This window comes from Embiotoca jacksoni, unplaced genomic scaffold (assembly GCF_022577435.1).
Source record: "Embiotoca jacksoni isolate LCO1_2020_lvr unplaced genomic scaffold, fEmbJac1.0.p SCAF_20, whole genome shotgun sequence".
NCBI classification, from domain to species: domain Eukaryota; kingdom Metazoa; phylum Chordata; class Actinopteri; family Embiotocidae; genus Embiotoca; species Embiotoca jacksoni.
In genome coordinates this window covers 1,938,574-1,963,022 of record NW_027185341.1, presented here as the reverse complement: position 1 = coordinate 1,963,022, position 24,449 = coordinate 1,938,574, and the positions used below count along the sequence as shown (strand labels likewise).

General features: G+C 40.8%; 2 protein-coding genes across 4 annotated transcripts; one reads left to right on the top strand and one right to left on the bottom strand.

The window, feature by feature from the left end:
* Nucleotides 1-109: 109 nt before the first annotated feature.
* dclre1a (DNA cross-link repair 1A (PSO2 homolog, S. cerevisiae)) lies at nucleotides 110-23,313 on the top strand. Of its 3 annotated transcripts, XM_069155547.1 has the most exons (11): nucleotides 110-826; nucleotides 1,188-2,534; nucleotides 2,632-2,765; nucleotides 3,808-3,926; nucleotides 4,633-4,776; nucleotides 4,990-5,135; nucleotides 6,068-6,222; nucleotides 7,291-7,432; nucleotides 8,482-8,613; nucleotides 13,955-14,071; nucleotides 23,218-23,313. In XM_069155547.1, the coding sequence occupies exons 1-11, from the start codon at nucleotides 406-408 to the stop codon at nucleotides 23,235-23,237; spliced, it is 2,877 nt and encodes a 958-aa protein (XP_069011648.1). In that variant the 5' UTR covers nucleotides 110-405; the 3' UTR covers nucleotides 23,238-23,313. The 3 variants fall into 3 exon arrangements, with proteins under 3 accessions (XP_069011648.1, XP_069011647.1, XP_069011650.1); XM_069155546.1 differs by lacking the exon at nucleotides 23,218-23,313 and having other exon boundaries at nucleotides 13,955-16,923; XM_069155549.1 differs by lacking the exons at nucleotides 7,291-7,432; nucleotides 8,482-8,613; nucleotides 13,955-14,071; nucleotides 23,218-23,313 and having other exon boundaries at nucleotides 6,045-6,161.
* On the bottom strand, nucleotides 10,253-20,853 carry LOC138201942 (pleckstrin homology domain-containing family S member 1-like). The gene is made up of 15 exons (XM_069155551.1): nucleotides 20,816-20,853; nucleotides 20,448-20,485; nucleotides 20,017-20,114; nucleotides 19,797-19,915; nucleotides 19,485-19,619; nucleotides 18,513-18,588; nucleotides 18,351-18,380; nucleotides 17,775-17,828; nucleotides 16,848-17,090; nucleotides 16,508-16,551; nucleotides 16,300-16,350; nucleotides 16,034-16,159; nucleotides 12,947-13,042; nucleotides 12,144-12,279; nucleotides 10,253-12,046 (listed from the first exon to the last, which is right to left on the bottom strand). The coding sequence occupies exons 2-15, from the start codon at nucleotides 20,470-20,472 to the stop codon at nucleotides 11,993-11,995; spliced, it is 1,287 nt and encodes a 428-aa protein (XP_069011652.1). The 5' UTR covers nucleotides 20,473-20,485; nucleotides 20,816-20,853; the 3' UTR covers nucleotides 10,253-11,992.
* Nucleotides 23,314-24,449: the final 1,136 nt, after the last annotated feature.

Below are 24,449 nucleotides of genomic sequence, written 5' to 3'. Positions count from 1 at the left end.
AAATATATTCCCCAGAAAGATTTTTCAGAATTTTTGGGTACCGTCAGATTAATAAATTAACAGTCAAAAGGCTAGGTATTTTTTTTTTGTTGTAATTTTGAATTCGAAGAAGTAATTCATTTAAAAAAAAAAAAAACGTGTGACGAAAGTGCGGCTGTCTTTCTCCAGTTGTATTTACTACATTCATTATTTCGCATTGGCGGTAAGTGCGTCCAGCATGTCCGAGCGGGGGAAAAAAAATAAAAATAAAAATAAAAATAGTCTTCATCATCGTAATTAACAGTTATAAGAAACAACAGTTTTCCAAAGGACTATTGAGGAATCTACCACTAGCCGGTAGTAACGTTGTTGTTGTTTTTTATGACCTCGGGATGGTACCACACATCAGCTGTTGTTTCATAACAAATGTCACAGAAGGACGACTCTGAAAATGACATCTGGGAGTACCAACCTCTTGAGAAGAAGAGGAGGAGACCTGGATCTACGTCTGCAACTGTAACAGTGACTAAAAGAAGATGCGCTTACAAGAAAACCTCCAAGAAAGACACTGGTGTCTCTGGCAAGTCACGTGACAAGATAACGAAAGGCAAAGCGGCTGAAAGCAGCGATTGTTCTCCAGATGGTGATGGAGATGAATGTCGCCGCCTGGAGCCACAAAGGTTACCCTCAGACATACCTCCTGCTGTCCAAAGTGACGATGCAGCCGAGGGTCCATCCTCTGGAGACTTCTGTCCCATCTGTCAGATGCCTTTCTTCATTTTGGTCGTGCAGTCTCAAAGATGGCACGTGGCTGAATGTCTTGACATCCCCAGGGACAAATGTCCAGGTAAGGACCAGCTGTAACATTAAAACTACTGGCAGGTGAAGCGTTACATAAAATACAACGGCCCAGCAGTGATGATTTTAATTGTCATTTTGGGGACTATATTTTGTGGTGTTTTTGAAATGTATTTTTCTTCAGTAAAGGCAAACCCTTAAAATGTCTGAAATATTACAGATAATAGGTAAAATAGTACATCCCATCTATTTGGTTTGTTGACAAATAAAAGTAATAAATAAACCAAAACTTTCACCTCACATTTTTTTTTTGAAGATCTGTTTCGATAAAGTGCTTTTGAATTTTCCTAATTTTGCACACCGCTGTGTAAAACCTAATTATTGTGTGTATGATTTATCTGTTCATACAGAATGTCCAGATGGTCTTCAGTGCTCCTCCACCATTCCAAACCATTACAAGAAATTCAACCACACGCCCCTGGCTCACAGTCGAGCAAACAGTGACTCAGCCCTCCTCAGTCTGTCCCAGCAGGCCGAGACCAGCCGCAGATGTCTTCCAGGACGGATAAACACTGAGATGGATGGCTGTATTTTAGAGACTTCGCAAAATAGCGCTCTCGGTGTCTCCGCCTTACCCAGTCGTAGCGCCTCCCCTCACAGTAATCACACCGGAACACCTCAGTCGAAACTTACAAATGGCCTTTTGTTACTGCGCTCTCCCGGCCCAGAAGATTTAAAGAAAAAGAAAGGTTGGGCGTCGTCCTCTAAAGGCCAGAAGTCGGTCACTGCTTCCCAAGAAAGTAAAAGCGAACTTTTATCCACCCCCGTCCAGGAAGACGGTGGAAAGCCAGCTTGTATCGGATTACCTTCCCCTGAAATTGATGATGCAATATCCTACTCTCCTCTTTCACAGTCCCCTGCAGAGACTGAAGTCAATAATAATCAATGTAGAAAAGCTCTTTTTAATAATGATGCATTTGAAAACAAGAACGACGACTCTATGGTTCTGTTTAGTGACAACTTCTCAAGTGAAGATGAGCTCTTTGCTGAATTCATAGCCAACGATTTGAGAGCCAATAATATGCCAGCGAAGGAGCCGTCTTCCTCAAACACACAGCTGGATTCAGTTTCCTCATTAGTGCCCACTAATCAGTTTGCTGAGAACAGGGCTGGTTCCTCATGTGAAAAGGAAATCAGCCAGGCTAACCTTCAGTCTCCACAGAGTGTTGTCTTAGAGCGCCTCAGAGAAACTCTTCAAAGCTCAGAAAACCTGCCTTTGGCAAACATCAACAGTATTCAAACAGAGCTACCGCGCACGCCTCCTTCTTCGTCACAAAACCCCACCATCCCAAGATCTCAAAGCATGCTGCCTCCGAAGGGCCACGGCGAGGCCGGACGGGCCACCGGGCTCAAGCAGATGGACATTGGGGTGTTTTTTGGCCTCAAAGCGATCGAGGAGAAAGCGGCTGAGGGTGGACCAAACGACCTGCGCACCTCCTCTTTTCCAGCAGCCGGTGAGAGCTCAGGACGGAGAAGACGGAAGAGAGACGGCCCGAGCAGAAGGAGGGCCGACGCAACCGCAGGTACGTCGCAGGACGCGGAGACTGCGAATGGCAGCAGTTTAGTGGATGGACAAGGAGAGGCAGGGAGAGGTGGGAGCAGAGGACGGAGAGGATGGAGAGGAAGACGGTGGAACAGATGCAATGCTGATGGAGAAGTAGAGTTCCCACGTTGTCCGTTCTATAAGAAGATTCCAGGTTAGTGGGTGACTGTGTTTCACACGTGGCTGAAGAGATTTAAATGTTGATTGTTATGTGTTTTTATAACCTCAGATGTATGTAATATTTTCCCCAGGCACAAAGTTTTCCATCGACGCCTTTAGATACGGAGAGATCGAGGGCATCACTGCCTACTTCCTAACACATTTCCACTCGGACCACTACGGAGGGTTGACCAAGACCTCCACATTCCCAATCTACTGCAACAGAGTGAGTCAAGTTCTGGCAATTGGAGAATGCGATATTTCCTGGTGGTAGATTTTTTTTTTTACCTCCGATTTAATTCGAGTTTCACTGCTGAACACAAACCCAACCGTTTACGAATTCATACAGGAAAAAAAGCTGAACGGCGTGTCAGTTTATATACCTGCAGTTTCATGGAACAAATAAATAGCAGTCTGCCACCAAAAGCTTATTAGTTCTTCCGTATTGTGGAAGAGATTCACTTATTTGAAAGTGATAAAACCCTTTTTTTTTTTTTTTTTTTTTTTTTTTTTTCAACTGCACCCCAAAAAAAAAAAAAAAAAAATCCTATTTATTTGCAACTCATTAAAGAGCTGCCTAGCTGCTTTCCTCCACAGAATTCATAGAAGGAAGTACCTGATCCATTTATTATCTCACTGCACTGCATTGACTCGGAGTAATGAAAAATTGGCTTGCAGTCGTCAGCTATGAATACCAATTTGCCAATGGCTCGCACCATATTGCAGGTAATCAGAATTTGAAGACCTTTTGTCGGGGGTTCGGACACAGTCGTGCAGGAAATTTTGTTTCAGCTGCTCTTTCTCTTTCCCTTTGTTGTCACTGTAGCACCGATTACAGTGTGTGAATAACAATAAACTGAATATACTTTGGTATGCAGCCAAATAAGTACCATATGCATTTTTCATTCGGACTTTATGTTGCCTCTTTCAAGTTCTAACAGACATATAATTCATTTCCAGTGTAAGTACATTTCTAATTCATCTTACTGGGATACGAAAGAACTGTAAGAATTATTAATAATAACAAAAAGGTAGTTGTCAGAATATATTGGTGAGACAAACTAGATGTGTTGTAAGTTCTGCTGTCAAATGGGTCTCTCGCTGTGTGAGTGTATTTTTTTTTTTTATTTTTTTTTTTTCCTTCCAGTGGGAGGTTGTTCTTGCATAACATATAGAGTAATATGTATTTTTAATAGAAAATTCGATTCATATCATTGTGTGCAAGTAAACCACCCTGATGTTGACTGACAGCTGCCTCCCCTGATCAGATCACGGCGAACCTGGTGAAGAGCAAACTTAAGGTGGCGGAGCAGTACGTCCATGTCCTCCCCATGAACACCGAGGTCACTGTGGAGGGAGTCAAGGTCATCCTCGTGGACGCCAACCAGTGAGTCATCTATGACGTCAACACAGACCAGCCACTTATGGGTCCCACTGTTTGACCGCTTCATTGTGAGAAAGCCGGACCGGCCACAGGCCACTGGCATCACATCGATCACACTCAGTTGTTCTGAAGGCTTGTTAACGGTTGTTAAAAATGGAGACGGAGGAGCCACTTTGCGCAGATGCAGCAAGTACAGCCAGACCGTAAAGATATACATTGATGTCCAACAGATCCTTAAACGAGCAGAGAAAAGGTTGCGCCCATCATTCTTTTCATAAAAGACATGATTAAACATTAAAAAAAGAGAGGATACTGAGGCAATCGTAAATTTTTGTTCAATATTTTCCACCAATATTAAATTCAAGCAGCCCCGAGCAAACGTCATATTATTGTGTCTCTGAGGGAGACTGGACTTTTGAGAGCAACTCGGTCTGCTCGAAATTTGATAACAATTCTTTGGAACTGGGGGCTCATTCATGATGGCCAATCTCTACTCGATAACTACAATTTGATATCCACAGTATTTCCCACTTTTTCTTAACAGAGGCAAACAAAAAATTTCACATTGAGATTGTCCTTTTGATTTTTTTTTTTTTTTGTACCTTTTGATTTGAGTAAAACCGCAGATCATCACTGCCGTCAGTTCGGTCACAGCTTTTCTCTCCGCTCTGCCTTCAGCTTCACCTCCTGTCTGTGTCTGTTGTTTCAGCTGTCCAGGAGCTGCCATGCTGCTGTTCTTCTTGCCCGATGGACAGACGGTCCTCCACTGCGGAGACTTCAGAGCCGATCCCTCCATGGAGACCTACCCTGAGCTTCTCGGCTGCAGGGTGCAGACGCTCTACTTGGACACAACGTGAGTACTTCTCATTTTCACCGTTCTTGGACGGTCAGTGGGAATAACGTGAATCCATGCCGGCTAAACTTACAGCCCCATTTTAATGCTTGATAGTTCTCGCTACAGTCCCCAGCTCAGGTTTACTTCCTGTTCGGGGACTGAACGCAACTCCGTGTCCTTTGTCTGCTCGAGCAATGAGACTTTTCTGTCCACCCTCTGTTATCCTTGTAGCTACTGCAGCCCCGAGTACACCTTCCCCAGACAGGAAGAGGCCATCAACTTTGCAGTCAGCACAGCCTTTGAACTGGTGACCCTCAACCCACGAACACTTGTGGTGTGTGGATCCTACTTTGTGGGGAAAGAGAAGGTCTTTTTGGGTACGTGTCTGAAGGAGAGTTTTGTGACCATACTGAAGATATTTTGCCTCAAATAAGCCAGATCGCTTTTAGTATATCAATAGAAATGTTAATCTTGTCAAAACAAGTTATCTGTTCCCTAAATCCTTTCATAAACGGGTAAAATTATGCATTACTTTGTATTCACCGTCTGCCCATTTCAACTTGGATAACGATGAGTGATGATACTCAAAATAAATTCGGTTATGAGGTTGATATTGTTTGCGCATAATGCAATATTATAATTCATTACTGTGATGTGTTACAAAGGGAAAGCTGCCAACACAAACTGTTGGACACAAAGTAAAACAGTTTCTATACCTAATGGTAAGATAAGTGGATTTTTCTGTAGCCTTTTCTCACCAGCTGATCTTTGCTGTCACTGAAAGGTCCTCTGATGTTACGTCTGTATTGAAATGGAAGCGGAGCGGCGGGGAAGAATTTGCGGATTAGTCTGTTTTGAGAAACGAGCCACTCGGTATGTGTTGTCCTCGCGTGTGGGCAAACAGTCCTGGTAATACACATGCGTAATGGTCAAGTACTCAAAAATCCAGCATTGAATTGACAGAAAGGGAACAGCCTGGTTTCATTGTGTAATCACTACTGGTTCAACAAGCTCTACATCAGAAAAAGAAGACGGCTGATTCAACTGGCTGTACGACTGTGCTCATCTCTGTTACTCCATTTGTACATTTAGAGATTTTACAAGGCAGGGAACGTGATACAATATATTCTGATCATTTTTGCTTTTAATCTGAATCATTCAACAGTTTTGTTTTTTTTTTTCGTTTTTTTTTTATAAATGCATCTGCAGCCTGCAGAATTTGTACAGTGTGTTCTGGTGAAGTAAAAATACACAGTTGTCCTGCTGTAATCCTGGTTCCTACACAGACCCGGTTCTGCTTCATTTGTAGCGCTGGCAGAGGCCCTGGGGTCCAAAGTGTGCCTCTCTCGAGACAAATACAACACCATGTGCTGTCTGGAGTCGCAGCAAATCAGAGAAAGTATAACCACCGACTGGAAGGCGGGCCAGGTCCACGTGCTGCCCATGATGCAACTCACCTTCAAAGTACGTGCAGCAGTCTTGTTTTCTATTAACTGAAGATTAACAAAAGTATTTTCTATTGTCTGTTGGCAAAACAAAGTACGTCAATGATTTAAAGTGAAAGACCAAGCAAATATATCACGTCAGATTAAACACCCGAGACAGTTTATTTATTCCGAGTCCGTGAGCCAATGTATTCCGACGGTAACACGGAGAACGGGAGGTAAAATAATTAGGGAACGCTAATTACAAAGAAATGAGAAAGAAAAAAAAAAAAAGCATATTGCGGCTCCAGAAGAACCAAGGCGCTTAAATTTGCCATCTGTGTAGGCACAGATAAGTCCCAGTCGGTACAATTCACGCCTCACTGGGCACAGAAAGGCTGACCTGAGGGGAAATGGATGCAGCAGCTTAGGTTTTAATGTGTGGCCTATCAGCAGAGACGGCAGGCTGTAATCAAGAAGAGCTACTTATAATGTGGACAAGACACACTGAAATAGGATTAGGCTCGAGCTGAAAATTATGTTTGCAACAAGAGGTTGATGAAAAATAATGGCTGGTTTTAGATGTCTGGAAGCTGGTGATTTAGAAATACAAAGAAAACAAGGAAACCTGAACTGTGTTTTGTTTCTATTCTAAATAGACAAAAATGTATCTTTTTTTTTTTTATTTTTTTTTTTACGATATTTTTTTTCTTACTTTTATGAACTGGATCTTTGGAGTACAATTACAGTTGTCTCAATTATGACATTTTAATTTACAAAAAAAAATGTTACTTTTATGGTATAAGCGATATACCTCATGAAGAAGAGCTAATTATTAGCATTGAACATTGGAACATACAAAGAAAGATTACAATTATGTCTGCTTTTTAGGCTTCGTAAACAACAATGGCACAGGGCAGACGTGACTTGTATAATAACATAAATATATAAAGAAATTACAGACAATGATGGGTAACAATAACCAAAATAAACTATGTACTACGGTGGCACTAATTCTATACTCATTAACCCATTGCAGAAAGATGGGGCACAACAGCATGATGTCATTAAAAGAGCACCCCCCCCCCCCCCCCCCTCTCCTCTGTAGAAACTGCAGGATTACCTGGCACGCTTTTCAAGACAGTACGATCAGCTGGTGGCCTTCAAGCCGACAGGCTGGACCTTCAGCCAGCAGGTGGAATCGATGGCAGACATTCAGCCTCACGTCAGCGGCAACATCTCCATCTACGGTGCGCACAAACCCTTTTTACTGACAGATTTTTTTTTTTTTTTTGGTTCTTTGTTGTCTGTCAGAAGAGATAAGAAATGTAAATCACATGAGAACATTAACAGAAAACATCTGAAATATGTATCTTCAGATGTGGACAACAGTCTAGCATTAAATACCCGTCGCTGAAATGGGTCATGACTTGATTTTCAATTGCAGATTTTAGCCAAGTTTTTTTTTTTTCTCCCCCGCTCATCTCCCCCGTTTCATGTTCTCAATAGATCCATCAGCAGCCATCTGCTCTTGTAAACCTACAATCACCAGCTGGAGGCTTCTACGACGCACACTCATCATTTCTTTCTCCTCAGCAGTTTGTGTGTCGCTCAGGCGGAAGCCAATTTGTGCTCCTTCTCTCTGTGCCTTGTGTTTATCTCCTCCTCCCCGCTCGTCCCAGCCATATGCTACTACTGCTGCTAATATTGTTCTCAGCATGCGGGAGGACGGACGATATACTTGAGAAGGCTTCGATCTTTTTTAAAGCAGAGGGGAAATCACACTTGTGGAGGGATGACGCGAGGACAAACGAGAGGCAGCAGCTTTCTGTGGCAGTCTTATTCTATTTTTCATTAAAACGACAAAAGTGAGTCATTTGATAGTGTTTTTGTTTCGGTATCTGAAATTTGCCTTGTGCCCTCGGAGGGGAGCAGTCTGAGCCTGCGAGTAGCTTCGTTGCACATCTGGTCCCTCCTGTCAGACTTGCCCTGTTGCTTGTCTGACTGGTCCCCCCCCCGTACCTTTTAAACATCTGTCTTGCTGTCAAGTTTTTACCTGAAACCAAAACCCTTCTCTATCACCGAGCTCGATGTTTTGTTCGTGGAGAAATTGGGGATAAAAGTATCAAAGCATAAAAGCTGCTTGAAAGAGAAGGTCGTGTGAAATATCCCCTGGTCCAGTTCTAAACCACTGCCACTACATTTCAACTGTTTGTCAGAAAGCAAACATCTCTTTTTTTTTTTTCCGCTGCCAATATGTGGGTTAATAATAATGGCAACCCCTCTGTGTCTTTGACAGGAATCCCATACAGTGAACACAGTAGCTTTCTGGAGTTGAAGCGATTTGTCCAGTGGCTCCAGCCCCTAAAGATCATCCCTACGGTCAACAACGGCAGCTTGGCCAGCAGGAAGGCCATGGAGATGTGTTTCCGTGAGTGGCTCACATAAACCAGAGCTGAACTGTAACTTATGGGCAAACGGTATTCTCTATAATACATCTGCTGCTTGTTAGTAGGCAGAACAAAGCCAATTAACTACATTCTTGCTGTAGTGCTGAACGAATATATTTCAACACTACTCATTTTATCACTTGTATTAATAACAATGGCATTTCGATGTCAACTTGATGTAGATCAAACAATTATGATGAAGTAGGTGCGGATGAAATGCATTAATGATTAATGCATTAATGATTCATCACATCTGTAAAAGTACTTAAACAAATTTTACTTTTATACACAACGGCCTGAATTAAAATAACTCTGGAAGCTGTAAACATACTATAGTAATAATAACTGCAAGTAATAATACTGCAAGTGCTGCTATGAAACTGCGCAATTCCTATTTCAATGTCTGCGTTTCGTGCATTATTCTTTTATGCTAAATAAAATAAATATATTTTAAACATTCTTTTGCCCAAATGGAGTTTTTCAGATTACTGCCACCACTGTTGCGTAGTGGCTTTGAAAATCCAAACTTGTTTTGAAGCGTGCCGTCAGATCTTTCAGGAGTTTATCTCTGAGAGGGCAGAGACGTGTGGTTCAGATATGGCTCTCTGTGAAACAGGCTTCTCACACAGTCACGGCAAGATTTCTTCTTTCATGTCAAACAAAGTCCACTTATCTGCCCGAAATGTCTGTCTGTGTGTGTGTGTGTGTGTGTGTGTGTTCAGTCTCGGGGGGGGGGGGGGGGCAGATTGGGGAAAAATGTCCAAATCTAGACTCGACACCATGAATAGGTTTGATGTACTGCAGCTTCCCAACATATATTGCGCCCGGTGATTTCCACAATCTTAATCCTACAAATTGATTTCCACATTAAACCCCTGCATAAAAGGAGCATAAGAGATACCTGGGATATTTATGTACACCACAGCTTCTTGTAAGGTTCCATCACTTATGAGTCTATCGTTTTTGGCACACTAATGTGAATGATTAAAAAGAAAAATTGCCGTTTTGAAATGACTTTTCTTTAAATTATCTAGGTATTTCATTCCACCTCTCGCCTCGTACGTATATGTATTAAGTATTGCTACATTGGATGGAACGGGATGCCTCTATAAACGTCTTTGGAATTCTAATGGCATAAATATTGAAATATCCGTCTTTTTTTTTTTTAAGTCGGTTAGGGTAAGTATTAATTCTTAAAGCGCTGCTCTGCATGCCTGCAGGGAGGAAAGATGAAACGGGAAACTAACTATGTGTCCTTGCATCTTCAAGCATCCACCCTGCTGAGCACGATACTGAATCCTTGCCAACATTTATCAATAGATGCCCATCGGCTCCCGCTTTACGCTTTAGTAGATATAACAATGAACCAATAAGGAGTTTTATGACGCTAGTCAAAATGCTTTGTTGACAGAATGTCTACAGTTGACTTCATTTCACTTCTTTAATTCTTGAAATATCAAGATGAAGCTTAACTTGAATTTGCAGTTTGGTTCAGATAAGAAACTCAAATTCAATTCTGTGGACTTAAGTAATTCAACTTGAATTCTGTTGCTTACTCTTACAATTCCCCTGAATTTATGTCATGCTTGTTTATCACTCCTCTGTCCAAGGAAAAGGCCATTTGGAGTTCAGTTCTTTTATTTACATTTATGCATAAGCATTTTACAAATAACACAGAGATTTGTGGGCGCAATACAACAGAGGTTCGCTCTACCTTCCCCAAAGGACGCATCCAATTGTAACAGAGCGTTAAAATGTGGCACGGCTTGAACAATCATAGTTGAAAATTTGCCTTATAGAATACATGCGCTGTGTAAGTTCTTGGTCAGAACCCAGTATCTGTTCAACAGCTCCGTTAAAACTGGAAACACTATCCTCAGACAGGCTCATACGATGACGTGGGGAAAAGATCTGTCTGAATATTAACAGTTTCAGATAATATGGTAATTTGATGTCAGGAGCTTGAAGTCGAGCTTTGCCATTGCCCTTTGTGGACATGATTTAAAACCAAAATAGAAAACTGACAATGATTTGTAGCCGTTCAAGTGAACAGGCCTTAGTCATAGTGTTTGTTTGATGTTGCCTTTCCTTGGGAGTGACACTGGTCATTTGACATAATGAGAAAAAGGACTCTTCTAGTTCCTAACCAATATACTAGAACTATCATACAGATCCACCCAATATCATGGCAAATCGTGTAATACACCCACCAGTCCACTAGAGGGTACAGGGATGGCCAGATATATTGTTATTGGTGTAACAACTTGTTGGATACGAAAACCTTTTACAGAACATAATACAGAAAAAGATTTTTCTCCAAATGTGTGGTTTTATTTTTAGAATTATTTACAACTACTTGTGGTTATTACATCCTAGTTTACTGTTTCAGTGACGTCAATTTGGATAATAAAAAAGTTGTATCATTAAAATGTAAACTATCTTGCCTCCGTTACATACCTGTGTCATTACCTCCTACGTCACTAAGAAAATCTAGAAACAGGAAAGTTACAAATCTCAGTGTACATAACAAAGATATTGAACAAACATGTTTACCCGGTTACCTGCATTCAAGAAGCTTCGCAGGGCACGGCTTCAATTTCCTCATTGGTTCCACATACCGGGCTGACAGCAAATTCATTTCTGGGCAATGACACACTTGGTTACTAACATGAGCATTCTTACAGAAATCCCCATCAGGTCACATTCTCCTTTACCAGAAATCTTTAACAGTTAGGGACTTTATAAGTTTCCCTGTGGCTCCGTTGTTCTATGTGTGGCTTTAAAATGGTAACATATTTTGAGTACAAGAACCTTCAATGTACAAATGCGATTGTTTTAAGACAGAGTAGGTGAAATATAGCAATCATCTGCATATTTACACCATTTCTTCACAACCTGACACAATTTGATTTGATCTCGCAGACGGATTTGGCTCAGGGCCCCAGGGCTTGTGTTGCGGGAATGACATGACTCAAGGCACCATGGAGGCGCTTTAAGGAAATACGTTCCGGTAAAACATCATTCTTTGTTTCCTTCTGTGGCAACTTTTGAGAATAAGCATCTTATCTACAGTTACAGTTTCCAACATAATACACCAAGAACAAAACTCTCACGCCGAACAAATAAACATACTATTTACATATAATGTATAAAATTGTTCAAATCATTTTGAATCCTTCATTTTAGATTTTAAGCTCGTTTAAACTAAGTAAACTGATAAAGTGAGTGATCAACAAAAAGTGGCCAGGCGAGGGGGGAAAATACTGTCATCTGTCTAAAGCGGTCAACACAAGGTACAAACCTCATCATGCGGACACGCAGAAATAAATGTCTCATCTCTAATGGTCAGTTTGGAGTCCGTCACTGAGATTGCGGACGCTGACGTCCAGGTAGACGCAGGATGGTCACTTTCACCTGAAAAGAGATCAGTCTTTTCACCTGGAGCGCATGTGTGATTACAAACAGCTAAATCATGGACCCTGATAATGTTTTCAGGTGTTGGCGAATGTACCTTTTCCTTGAGTGACTTGTTGATATACGTGTTGAACTCCTCCACGCTGCCGGCGTGCAGGTCATTCACTGCCAGGATTTGGTCGCCTTTGCAGAACAGACACACCGTCTGTGTCTGTCCCGTCCAACCGGCCACACTGCGACACACAAACGCACGTTCCGTCTTTCAGATGCACTCTGTGACTCTTTATAAACATCTATTAAAACCAGCGCAGACACACACTATACAGACAGAACCCAAAACATAACACAATAACAACTCAATTTATCACAGCTTAAATGAGTCTAATATAACATAAAGCCAAACGTGTTTGTGCTGTGCCACAGAAGCATGTGCATGTTTGTTCTTCGGCTAACAGGGATTGAAAATAGGGATTTTGTGTTATCAAACAAATCAATGCAAAGAACGGTTCCTAAATCTCTGCACGAATGTATAAACTTCCCCACAATACAGCCGGTCGGTCTGAATCATCCACTTCAAATGAATAGACATCTCCTGCAGCGCAACATTAAGCCTTTTTAAGAATTGAGACTTTTCCAATGGTGTTTCTCAGACAAAGGGAATCTATGATTTGTTGGATGAATGCAAACCTGCACAACAGACAGGAGTGAATGTTGCACATACATCTGCGGTTTCTGTCTTTTCATTGATATTAATGGATTAGTGGTGCATTTGATCTGATATTTTTCCTTTAGTTTAGCCTTTTCAGACGCCTGGATCAAAGCAACCCAACGTGGGCAACTATTTAAGAATGTATTATGTATTTGTATAACTATGCAGTCCTGCTTTTGTGACAAACCTACCTTGGCTTTCCCTCCACTTCTGTTAGTGTGAGGTGTTTCTTCAAATCGGCCTGCTTCACCTCAATATCTCTCTCCTCGGGATCAAATGTTGGCAGACTGGAGAAAAATAAAAGACAAAAAAAGCTTTATTTATTGAGAGCCTACATATTTTTCAATGCAATAGAGAAATCTCGTCGAAATCTTGACACCTCCATGTTAATTTGTACAGAATTTAAAGTGAGTAAATTCTACCGGGATGACACTTCTAATAAAAATATGTTGTTTGTGTCACCTTCCATTTAGTATAGTTTTGGTAAAATAATTGGTCAGCCAAGACCAATTTAAGAGTTTGGATTAATTTGTTCTTCTCAGGATGTGGCCGGTAAGCACATGCATGCATAAACCTCCAGAAACCATTCTAGCCAGTCCAACATCATGTCAACGCAGGCTGTGGCACTGATTCACCCGAGATGTGTTGATGTCTTTTGTAACTATGACTTCATGGATAGCACAGACGGTGCCACAGTGGGAGGTTCGAATGTCTCTGTCCACTACTGATAACTCGCAGCTTCAGCTGATCATCAAATAAAATGTCTCTGGCACAGTCAGTATATTTAAAATGAAAAAGGCCACAAACAAATGCTCCCCACCTGTGGAATGAGCCACCTAAACACCTGAATAAAACTGTCTTTTCATTTAAATCAGGGCCTTAAACTTTGTTGTTGGCTGCTGATTTCCAGTAAATTAAATATGCAACCACAATATTAGTGTCTTGTAGTTTTATGCCTCCATTAAGCACTTTGAACTGCCTTGTTTATATTTTCTCTCCAATGCAATTAAAAAAAAAATTCTTAATCTTATGTTTAATGTATTTCCCAGCCCCTGTAAATCACTTTTAATTGTCTCGTGTCTGAATGGTGCTGTAGAGTTGCCTTGTCATCCTAGTTGGTAGTTATTTTCTGATTCAGGGTCAGAGGAATTTAGATAATGTCACCTATTCATGGATCTTGTTTTTTTCAATGTGTGCAGATTGTGTATCTCCAGCATCTCTACAGGAGAGGTGGCACCGTCGTCATTGGAGCTGCTGCTGGAATCTGAAGATGGATGTTGTTCTTCTCTGTAAAACCAAGAAACAGCACGACCACGGTACATGTCTCAGTTACATTCAGATAAGAATCACTGGTATATTTCTGGTTGATGTCTAACAAAAGACCAGGAGACAGCTTGGAGAGACCGAGGGAATAAATTACAAAGAGGCTGTCATGTATCACGCAACGCTTTATGCTGAGTACACAATCTAAAGCTACACAATGATACAGAGGAAGAAAACCATCTGAATGTGGATTTGGTGGGGTTGACTCACAGGCAGATAACATACATGTTACAACATGTTACAATACGATTCTCGCATTGTACTACAGGCCCGGGATGGACAAAATTTGCTCTCATTTGCTCTTGTGACATCAAATAACAGCAATAAAAGTAGAAGAAATGGTTCATGGAGAATATTGTGCATGCCAAAAAACAAAATAAGTTTCTTTCAGTTACACAAAAAGAGGATCAGATGTCTTGAGATTTCTTTAAACAGTTCATAAAAGCAGCATGGGAGAAGCAAATAATTCCCAAATCACTGTGGAGGAATTCTAATTAAGAGGCACTTTAGAGAGGAGTCCTTCGACCCATATGCCAAAATGGAGTAGAGACGATGTTCGTTTCATGTGGCCGCACAGCGGTCGACCACACTTGGCCAGAAATCAGTGTGTCCTGCACAATTATTACACAGTTTGTTATCGTATCAAATTAGTAAAGCAAAGAGCTGCAGGAGATGATGGCACCGGATAGAAGGAACAGGCGAGAACTACTGATACTCGGTGGTATTGGTGATAAACACAACGGCCTCGTAAACACGAAGGTGAAATCGATTGGGTAAACTCTGCTCTCCTTGGGAAACAGAAGGTCTGACATGCCGCACAGACTCAAAGTGAGATTTAAACACTTGCTGAACACTTGTTAGTATTGTAAGGGCCTCACAGCCTTGCTGCATCGAGATTAGTTTCGGGGAGAGTCAACTCAATCAGACAGAAAATGTATTTTGCTTCCTGTTGGCAGACCTTATTCAAGCTTCGATGCAATGAACTGAATTTGATGAGGTTATGAAACCATGTGCTGTTTGTTTTTAAAATGCACTTATGCAAGCCAACATAAGTTAAGGGATAACAAGCCCTTTGTTCCTTTTCTAAATGAAAAGTTGAGTCATACCCATTAGGACTTTAGGTGGCTACTTTTAGCTAATGCAGGCAGATGTTAGATATTATTATGGTGAGTTTTACCACTTGCAGCCAAAGTGTCTGCTGTTTTAGAGAAAGTTACATTGTCACTTTCAAATAGTTAATACAGTTCAAAGAGAAAAGAAAAACAATGTTTGTTTTCTTCCCCACGTAAAATGCTGAACATGATTAGTTTGTTCATTTAAATGAAACTTTCCGATTTATGGTTGAGCCGATCTTTTTTTTTTAAATTTAGAAACAACATAAACGGGCAGGGGGGCAGACATTGAGTCAACAAGAAATATTTAGTTTGATCGATTATCTAAATTATTTGATCTTTTTATTTGGATTAGCATCATAGCACACAAGCAAGCCACAATAAACAGCATGACAAACAACATGTTGAAGATGTAAAGCTTATACAAGGCCGTTATCCAAAATCTGCATCTCAACACACACGTTAATGGCTCAGCTGTATACAAATCTGCAAAGATAACCAGGTTTCGCAGCCTCTTTGATGAGGTGAAAAGATATGTTTCATCAAGTCCAGCACAAGAGTTGCTAAACAGGCTCTGAAATGGCGGCTTTCTTTTATTCTTATCTTGAAGTGTCAACAGCTCCGTGCTGTAAAAATAACTTTTGTCATAAATCTAACTGGACGGGCCAATGAGGCCAATTACCTCTGATGAGTCAGCTGTTTTTGGTATCAAGGACACCGAACAAACATGTCACAAAGAGCTGCACAAAGAGTACCGACACCAGTGACAAAAGGAAACGTCAGACATAAACACAGCACAGTCACAAAAGGAAACAACCACACTGCGATTTATCTGAGACCTACCTGCCTTCAGCTTCCGTCTCCTCAGCAAATGGGGGCAGCGGGGAAATCTGGGTCTTCAGTTTGTTAAAGACTTGAGTGACGGACCTCATCAGGGTGCCCCCGTTAACCTCCTCAACTTCACGGTCCCTGAAAGCATTCAGGATAATGGTCTGCTTTCATTTTCAATAATAATCAGCAATTATTAATCACTATTTGGAAACACGTTTTTTTTTTTTTTAATTTTGTTTATTATTTCGGCCATCGATGACTATAAGTCTAAAACTTACGTTGCCTGAGCGGCTTGTTCATCACATTTGACCTTCGTCATAATTTCATATCTGCAAGAGATAAATATTCAAATCAGCGGTCAAACAAACAACATTAAATACTGCAGCACAAAAGGCCGCCATTAAGACGTGCGTCAGTTCAATAAAGTGTGGGTGGATGGAATGTGTTTTTGTTCCGGGACAAAGAGAAACAACAATTAATGCTCACGGTGACTCCATGCTTTCGCCATACACTGCACCATTTTCCACGACCTAATTCATGACATTTGGAAGACAAACAAATGGGGAAAATTAGTCATATTCTTAGTTACTGTAGCACGTAAGTACAAAAATAAAGAGTTGAAGCTTTACTTTGTCATGTATGAGAGTAAACTGAATAGCTTTTGATTTTGGACTGTTGGTCAAAACGTTTCATGATGTCCACTTGGGACTCTGGGAGAGCACAATTTCTGTCTATTTTCTGACATTTTTAAGACAAAACAAATAATCACAAACTGGAAACAAAAGTATAGTAGGCTGAAGTATAGTATTGTTACTTGTGGCCTTACTGCTGGTCTTGCAAAAGCGATTGGATAGTCGTATATATTCACAGGCTCAGATGCACGTCTTTTGGAATATGCTTCATCCTGCCAGCCAATCAGAAAGCAAAACGACACACCGTAAAAACAAGAGGCAAGTCCAGTTCTGTAATGAGTTCTGTAAAAGTTTAGATGTTGCACCTTTGGTTTTTCAGTGTCATTATCCAAAGCGTTTGAGGATGGATCAGATAATGACCGAATTTTCAGCGTCGGCTGATGAAAAAAAACAAACAAAAAAAACCACATTAAAATACCTATGTAATGACTGTTTACATTATTGTGATAACATAAAGTTTTCTTTGTAGAGAAGTAAAAAAAATCCTAAAGAAAATGTGCAGTGTATGTGTTGCTTACAGCCCGTTCATGTTACTGTCCCTGACAGGTTCTACTTTTCTTGTTAAGAAAAATCTATTAGAAGATGTGATCTAACAGTATCCAGTGAAACAGTATTTGAGATGTTGGGTGGGAGAGGACGATTTATCGTTCTAAAATTCTGACACTGTACTGAATAGACACACATTAAAATCCTGAAACAGAAAAGAAAAAAAAAAAACGGTAGCTCCATACTGTTGCTCACGTGTTTTCTATACTTGGCATAGAGTTGTGTTGAAGTACGATTTGAATTTGGCTGAAAAAAAACCCACATTAACCAAAACACAAGACGTACTGAAATAAAGAGGAGATGGCAACAACAGCACTAACATGGGAATCTGTTCATGCTTGAGAAATAAATTTGGAAAGAAAAAAGTGAGGATATACTCTCGTTTCACACACAATGTGTCTTTCCCTGCACAAAAGGAATCACTCAACAAAGAACAAACGATTGACAGGATTCATGCATTCATAAAAGATTTGCCAAATTCATGCAGCGCTTTAGTTGCAGTATTGTTGACCAACCGTTTGAAGCAGATCCACGGAAGTCTGTTTCCGCATAAGAGGGTATGAAATAACCTGGTTAAACAGGAAGAAATATATTTCAGGTAACTGATGATAAACAAAACTAGGTGGTGGTTGCTTGTTGGATTTGCTAGGGGACAACTGAGTGGATTTTGACCAAGCATCAAATCGAGTGAGAATGAAGGAAGAGCTCAGTAACAGGAAATAAAGTCATATTAAAGTACAAATTCTGGACTTTGAGAGTCAGTGAAAGAAGGAGAAAGCAACTTATTGGATCACGCTTAATTAATGTGCTTCGCTTGGCACAAAGACTGGAAACAGGAGGAAACAGCTGGCATGGCTCCATTCAAAGATAAGGCAACAAATGACTGATTTGCAGGGGATTAGCCTGGAGTATTTACTTGCTGCAGCCTCTGCTGCTTTCTCTGAACCAAAAAAATACTTGAACAGATAATAGACAAGTGTTTTTTGCTCCTTTGATTAGAGCCTAGCACATTTCCCCGAATGTCAAACTTTTCCTTAAATATAGTTTGTGTTCAGCAGCTAAGAAAAATGGAATAGACTTTAAACATTTACCTCAATCATATTCTGCCCATGAGACATGTCCTATAGGAGGGTCAAATCATTATTATCAGTGACAGTGACTTTGGTAAGTAAACATCGTGGCTGCAATGAGGGCGATGCTTTCTCCTCACAAGCTGTTGCAAAACATGATCAAGAAGTAAGACGTAAATGTACCTCTGAACTGAGAAATTTATGTGGCCGGATTTCCATTGCGTCAAACAGGGCAGAGAACCAGCCATCCACTTCCTCGCTAGAACAGAAAGAAGGCACTTAAAAAGGTCAGTTTTAGACTCCACCAATTATGGTGTCCACATTTAATTAAAATTCAATACCAAAATCAAATATAAAGAGGAAACAGTAACATTAAGCAGTGATTTAGTGCGAGCAAAGCCATTATCAGGTAATAGACTGTTAACAAAGGGGAAAGCAGCTTCATAATTTCTCTTTTGATTGTTTGAACTCCCAAAATAGTAAATGGTGTGCAGGGCAGGTGGAAGTGTTTTATGAGGTGCTGTGAAAATGTCAGCGAGGGCCCCGAGAGGGGGACGAGTCCGCCCAGCTGTTGCCTGAATTTTTTTTCAACCATGGTCTGACTTTCAGATTGATGCTATCTTTTTTTTTTTTTTTTTTTTTTTTTAAATTGGAACTGTTTCCTGCACATTAATGAAAAATACATTTAAAACCAATCTCTTTTTAAAAACATATATAGAATTAATATGGCTATTATGGTGTAAACTTATTGAGCATCTTTTTACCTTGGTGCTCTAAAAAAAATCCTTTATAATTTACCTCCCATTCAGCCATTCACACACACAATGGCGGCTCAGGCCACTTGAAGTGATTAAACTGTATTTTGAAAAATGCACTGATGAAATTTTAGAGGACTGATGAGGAGCCTTGAATTGAGATTTTTGATTAGGTTTTTGGGTTGCTGGGTGCTCATCCAAGCCTTCTTTACTCCAACAGTCAGTAAACACAACACCAATCACTCCTTAGGCACAGCTATCAAAGTTCCTGTGTAGAGTAGACATGAACAGACTGAGTCTGGTATGTCTGGAACTTTTATGGTACAGTGTGGTAAAATTCCTGAAAGTTAGCAATGGATTTATAAATTCAATCTCAGCCTGTAAAAACCACGAGACTGACCAGCTCTCCCCGATGAGGAAGTAGTCCCGGCCATTGGCCCGGATGTGGAGCACACAGGAGGGGGAGCATTTTAAGTTCTTCTGGATCCATCCCCATTTCTGGTGATCTTGAGGGCTCACACGCAACAGTGAGATACTGATGGAGGAATACAGTAGACAGACGTTGCATCGTGTCATTTATATTCTTTGCATCAATGCATCAGATTAGTCATTAAATAATTCATGGTTTTGATGTATTGTATTGGGAAGAAAATATCGGTATATATTGCAAATGATTTGTATAGTTAGAGGTGACTCTTAAAAGAGAACATACTGGGACAGGTTGATGACTCCGAGTGGCTTGTCCTTTTCTTCTGGGCTCTTGAAGTACATGAGCTGATGGTCCTGCTCACTGATTTTGAACAGGACAAAAAAACGCTTCTTCCATGATTTCTGCAAGTGAAACATGATCAAATAAATAATGGTATGTAGTAATAAAAACAAAACCTACAAAGAGATTTCATACATTGCACCCATTGAGCTACGTCTTTTACCTCTGTGCTGAACCGGCTTAGGGGAGGAGATTTATGCAGGTATCCAGATCTTATTTCAGTCGTATCTGAGGCTAGTTTGTAGAACACCGCATTAATGCCTGAGGAAAAAAGAAAAGCCTATTGTTTCGTGATCCTTGTTTTTATTTACAGAAATCTACAACTTTATTTGCACGTTATTGTTTATTGGGAAACCCAGCAAAGTATTTATGGTGGAGACGAAACATGTAATCAAGAATGGAAAGTAACTTAGTCGGAAAAAAGGCTTGATTGATGAAATTCCCCTTAAAACTATCAACGAGTGTGTCTTGATGAGATCAGCTGTTAATAAACAGGTTTTCTGACACACCGTACACAGTATTAAGATACCAGTAAATACCCACAAGCACCAAAAATCAAACCATAAATCCGATTTTCTAGATGTGATACACTACCTGTACTCTTCTGGCTTTTAGGCATCGTGACACCACACCTAAAAGAAAATAGACATCTATCAGTCTGTGTCGCTTCAAAACAGCATAAACATAGTTTTAACCTTTTAAACAATGTCGGTTTAAAAATAGACTCATTCCCAAACAAAAGCCGTGTTAAGTTACAGGTGCAGGAATTTTAACGCTGCAAAAATAATCCTCAGACTTATTGTTAATCAAATAATAAGCATGTAAAGACCCTTTTGATAATAATAATAACATTAAAACACAATTTGATACACACTTGCTGGTGGATACACTTTCAATTCTGTGTCACATCACAGATAAACAATTAGGGAAATTCCAATAAAACAAAATCATAATATTCTTACCAGTGGAGCACCTGTTCAGAGATTCTGCTCACCTCGCTCTCTTGAGCACCAAATGTTGCCACACGAGGAAGCTGGTTGTGTTTAGTGTCAGGAAAACAGCAGCAAGATAGAAACTGGAGTTTCTGGTTCCTCGGTTCAATCTTCCTTAATGTCTGACTGCTCTGTTGTTAGAATGCGAGGCGGAGTTCTTTTGGGACCTCATATCCCCTGAAAAAAATGGGAACATATTCACTCTTTTTTATTTTTGACATTATAAGAAATAACACAACAGGCTAATATGTCACAACTCCAAGAGATTGTCATGGCTGAACTAAAACAGATGGATAACAAGTGTATCATTCTTGGCATAAAACAATTACTGCGACATCTCCTTTATATCACGTGTTATAAAAACGTCAAAACAGATAACAGCGGAAAACAATGAAAGGAGACAATGATCCAAGGAAAGGAGGAAAGGACACAAAGAAACAAGGAAAGGAAATGAGGCACAACCTTATGTCCTTTCCTTGTTTCGTTTCCTTGTTTCATTTTGTTTGTTTCGTTCCTTGAGGGTCAGAGCTCCAGTAGCAGGAGGAGAAAGACCAGGTGGAGCCCTGGTGGAAGGAGCAGAAAGCCCAGGCAGAGCTCCAGAGGAAGGAGCAGGGAGCCCAGTGGAGCTGTAGAGGCAGGGTGAAAAAGCCCAGGTGCCCTAGGAGAAGGAGCAGAAAACCCAGGTAGAACTCTAGTAGAGGGAGCAGAAAGCCCAGATGGAGCTCCAGAGGAATAGAGCAATGTTGTCACTTTGAAAAAATTTCAGGCACTCTGGCACTTTGAAAAGACCCAGCCAGAGAGAGCCCCAGGACCCTGTGAAGAAGAAATCAAAGGAGAGCAGGCTGGATGGAGCTCCGTCACACCCAGCCAGAGCCCCGCAGGCTGCTAGAGAGAGAGCCCAGCCAGAGTGTCTGGAGCCCGGGGAGAGGAAAAAAGAGCGCAGGCTGGCTGGAGCTCCAGCCAGGACCCCAGCCAGGACCCTCGGAGAAAGCCCAGTCAGAGTGGCTGGAGCCCGGGAAGAGAGGAAAAGGAGAGCTGGATGGAGTTCCATCCAGCCTGCTCTCTTCTTCCTTCTCCTCCAGCTCCAGTGACTCTGGCTGGGCTTTGTCTGACAGACTCATGTCAGCCTCCTATCCTTGTTTCCTTATGTCATTTCCTTGTTTCCATTATTTCATGTCCTTGTGTCATTGTTTCACTTCCTATTTTCCTTTTCTTGTCTCTTTGTTTTGTTTCCTTATTTCCTAGTTTCCTTTCCTTTCCTTGTTACCCTGTTCCGTTTCCTTGTTTCCTTTCCTTGTCGTTTCGTGGTTTACTTCCATTTCCCTCATAGTCACCCATATATTTAGTGGTTAACTTTCTGTTTCCCTATTTACTACTTGTTTTACTTGTTTCTTTCTACCTAAATCAGGAAATGGGAACGTAAACCAAGGCGTAAATGAGGAGTTGATGAAGTAAACTTGGAAGTTAGTAAACATGAAGAAAAACTGTTTCTTTAAATGTATCTGATTTTCAATTGGACTTTGGTGTGGTGACACACATCAGCAGTTTGTTTTCAGACTGCAGTTCAAGTTGGAGCATCTTGTCTGGTGCTAAATAGGCATCAGCTAGACTGATTTAACTTTCTCAGGGTGAGGACACAACAGACACTCACATGCACTTGATACTATGAAAAATTGCCATATATGGGTTGTCTGTGAGCTTTAAAGTACCACCCAGGTCTCGAAAACGTCACAAACTCCTTCAAATGTGCATGTGGGTCACGAGAACACACACACACACACACACACACACACACACACACACACACACACACACACACACACACACACACACACACACACACACATCAAGGTCAGTGTCAGGCTAGTATTTATAGCTTTCTTATGGGCTTCATGTTTAGTAGGACATGAAATACTGTAAGTCCTCCACTAGTCAGACAATTTGCCCATGTGTTGTCCTTTCTCTGCCTGAGACCTTTTGCGTGTTTTCAAAATTTAGATTTACGGTCTATAATAAATAAAACAAGGCACATGCTTGGAAGAGCACCAGGACAGTAGAGGCAGTGGGTGGCTGATATTCACCCTGTTCTCCCCCTCCCTGATGACAAAGTCTTCACCTCTGTGACAGGCTTATAAAAAGCCCGTGTGGCTGGGCTGTCACTGGTTAGTGGAGTTTAATCTGCACTTTTGGACAGAAAATGAATACTAAGGTCGGTGGGAAGGCCACAAATGACGTAAGAAGAGAAGAAGAAGAAATTTCAATGACACTGTTGACTCACCGCATTCTGCCTTTTTTTTTTTAAAATGATTATTTCTTGGTTACCTGCATTCCTATTTATTGTTTTATGTTTTCGGCCTGTGTTTGTTTTGAAGGAAATTCTTCTGAAACATGAGAAATATTTGCAGAGACAAAGATCTGTCATCACCTACAGGATGAAGACACTTGCAGCTAAGCAGGTGGCGATAACAGTAAGTCTATGATACTGTTTGACTTTCATGTGTTTGGTTTCCAGCAGAATTACAATGCAAGACAAATTGCTTGCTGACATCTGACATCAGTTCATGGTTTTTAGGTTTTGTCACTGCCGGTCTGCAGGCTAACAGCTAGCCCCCTGCAAAATCATACAGGCTGGCAGCACATGGTGGAAACTGATGACTTTGATCAATAGTTTAATTCAATAAAGGTTTGTGAGAAGAGTTACATTTTGGTCATTTTAAATCAACAAACAGCTATCTTGATTCAGGTGGTTCAGTGACTTTCACTGTCTGAGAACACTGTCCCAAAACATCTCAAGGACCACCGTCATATTCCTAGAATCACATTGCATGGCCTGATTTATAAAATCATGTTTACACTTGTTTCCGTCCTCTTCAGTGGCTCGCATTATTGATTAAAGCTAACATAGAGGAACATGTCCTTGTGCTCCTGCAGCTCATTCACCTGAAAGAAAACAAGTTAGTGATTTTGATACCTCTGTGCTGGCAGGTTGTTCACCCGCCCGTTTGTGAATGGGATATTTCAGGAACACCTTGAGGGAGCGTCTTTGAATTAAATTTGGTTGAAGGAATCGCTGATAAGATTTCGGTGGCTAAAGGTCAAAGGTCACAGTGCCCTCGTAAAACATATTTATGGTCGCAACTCGTGATATCATATGCTAATCGAAGGTCGACTTTACTGTGAGTTTAAAATGTTCAAAAACACTTCTCTGGCCATTAGTCAGCACCATAACTCTGGTACAGAAGGAGAGGTTGTGACGATATTTCACCTTGAAATGTTGGTGATTGCTTAGATTTCCTGTTCTCTGACCGCAGATGTGTTTGAAGCATCCATGTTTTAGAAAATTGTGTTCTTTCAGAATCATCTTTACTGGCCAAGCATGTGAACACATACAAGGATTACTTCAAAGTCTTCCCTACAAATATCATGGAGTCCTGACAGATATTATGGCGACTACAACTTGACTGGTTGGCGGAGGAGCACAACCACGAGGCAGTAATTCTGGTTTTACATAAAAGTAGCATATTTCTGTTTACTGCATCCTGTGTGTTGTTTAATAGATACTTTGATTGTCGCTTTTGGGCCTCTCTAACATGCTGTGCATAAG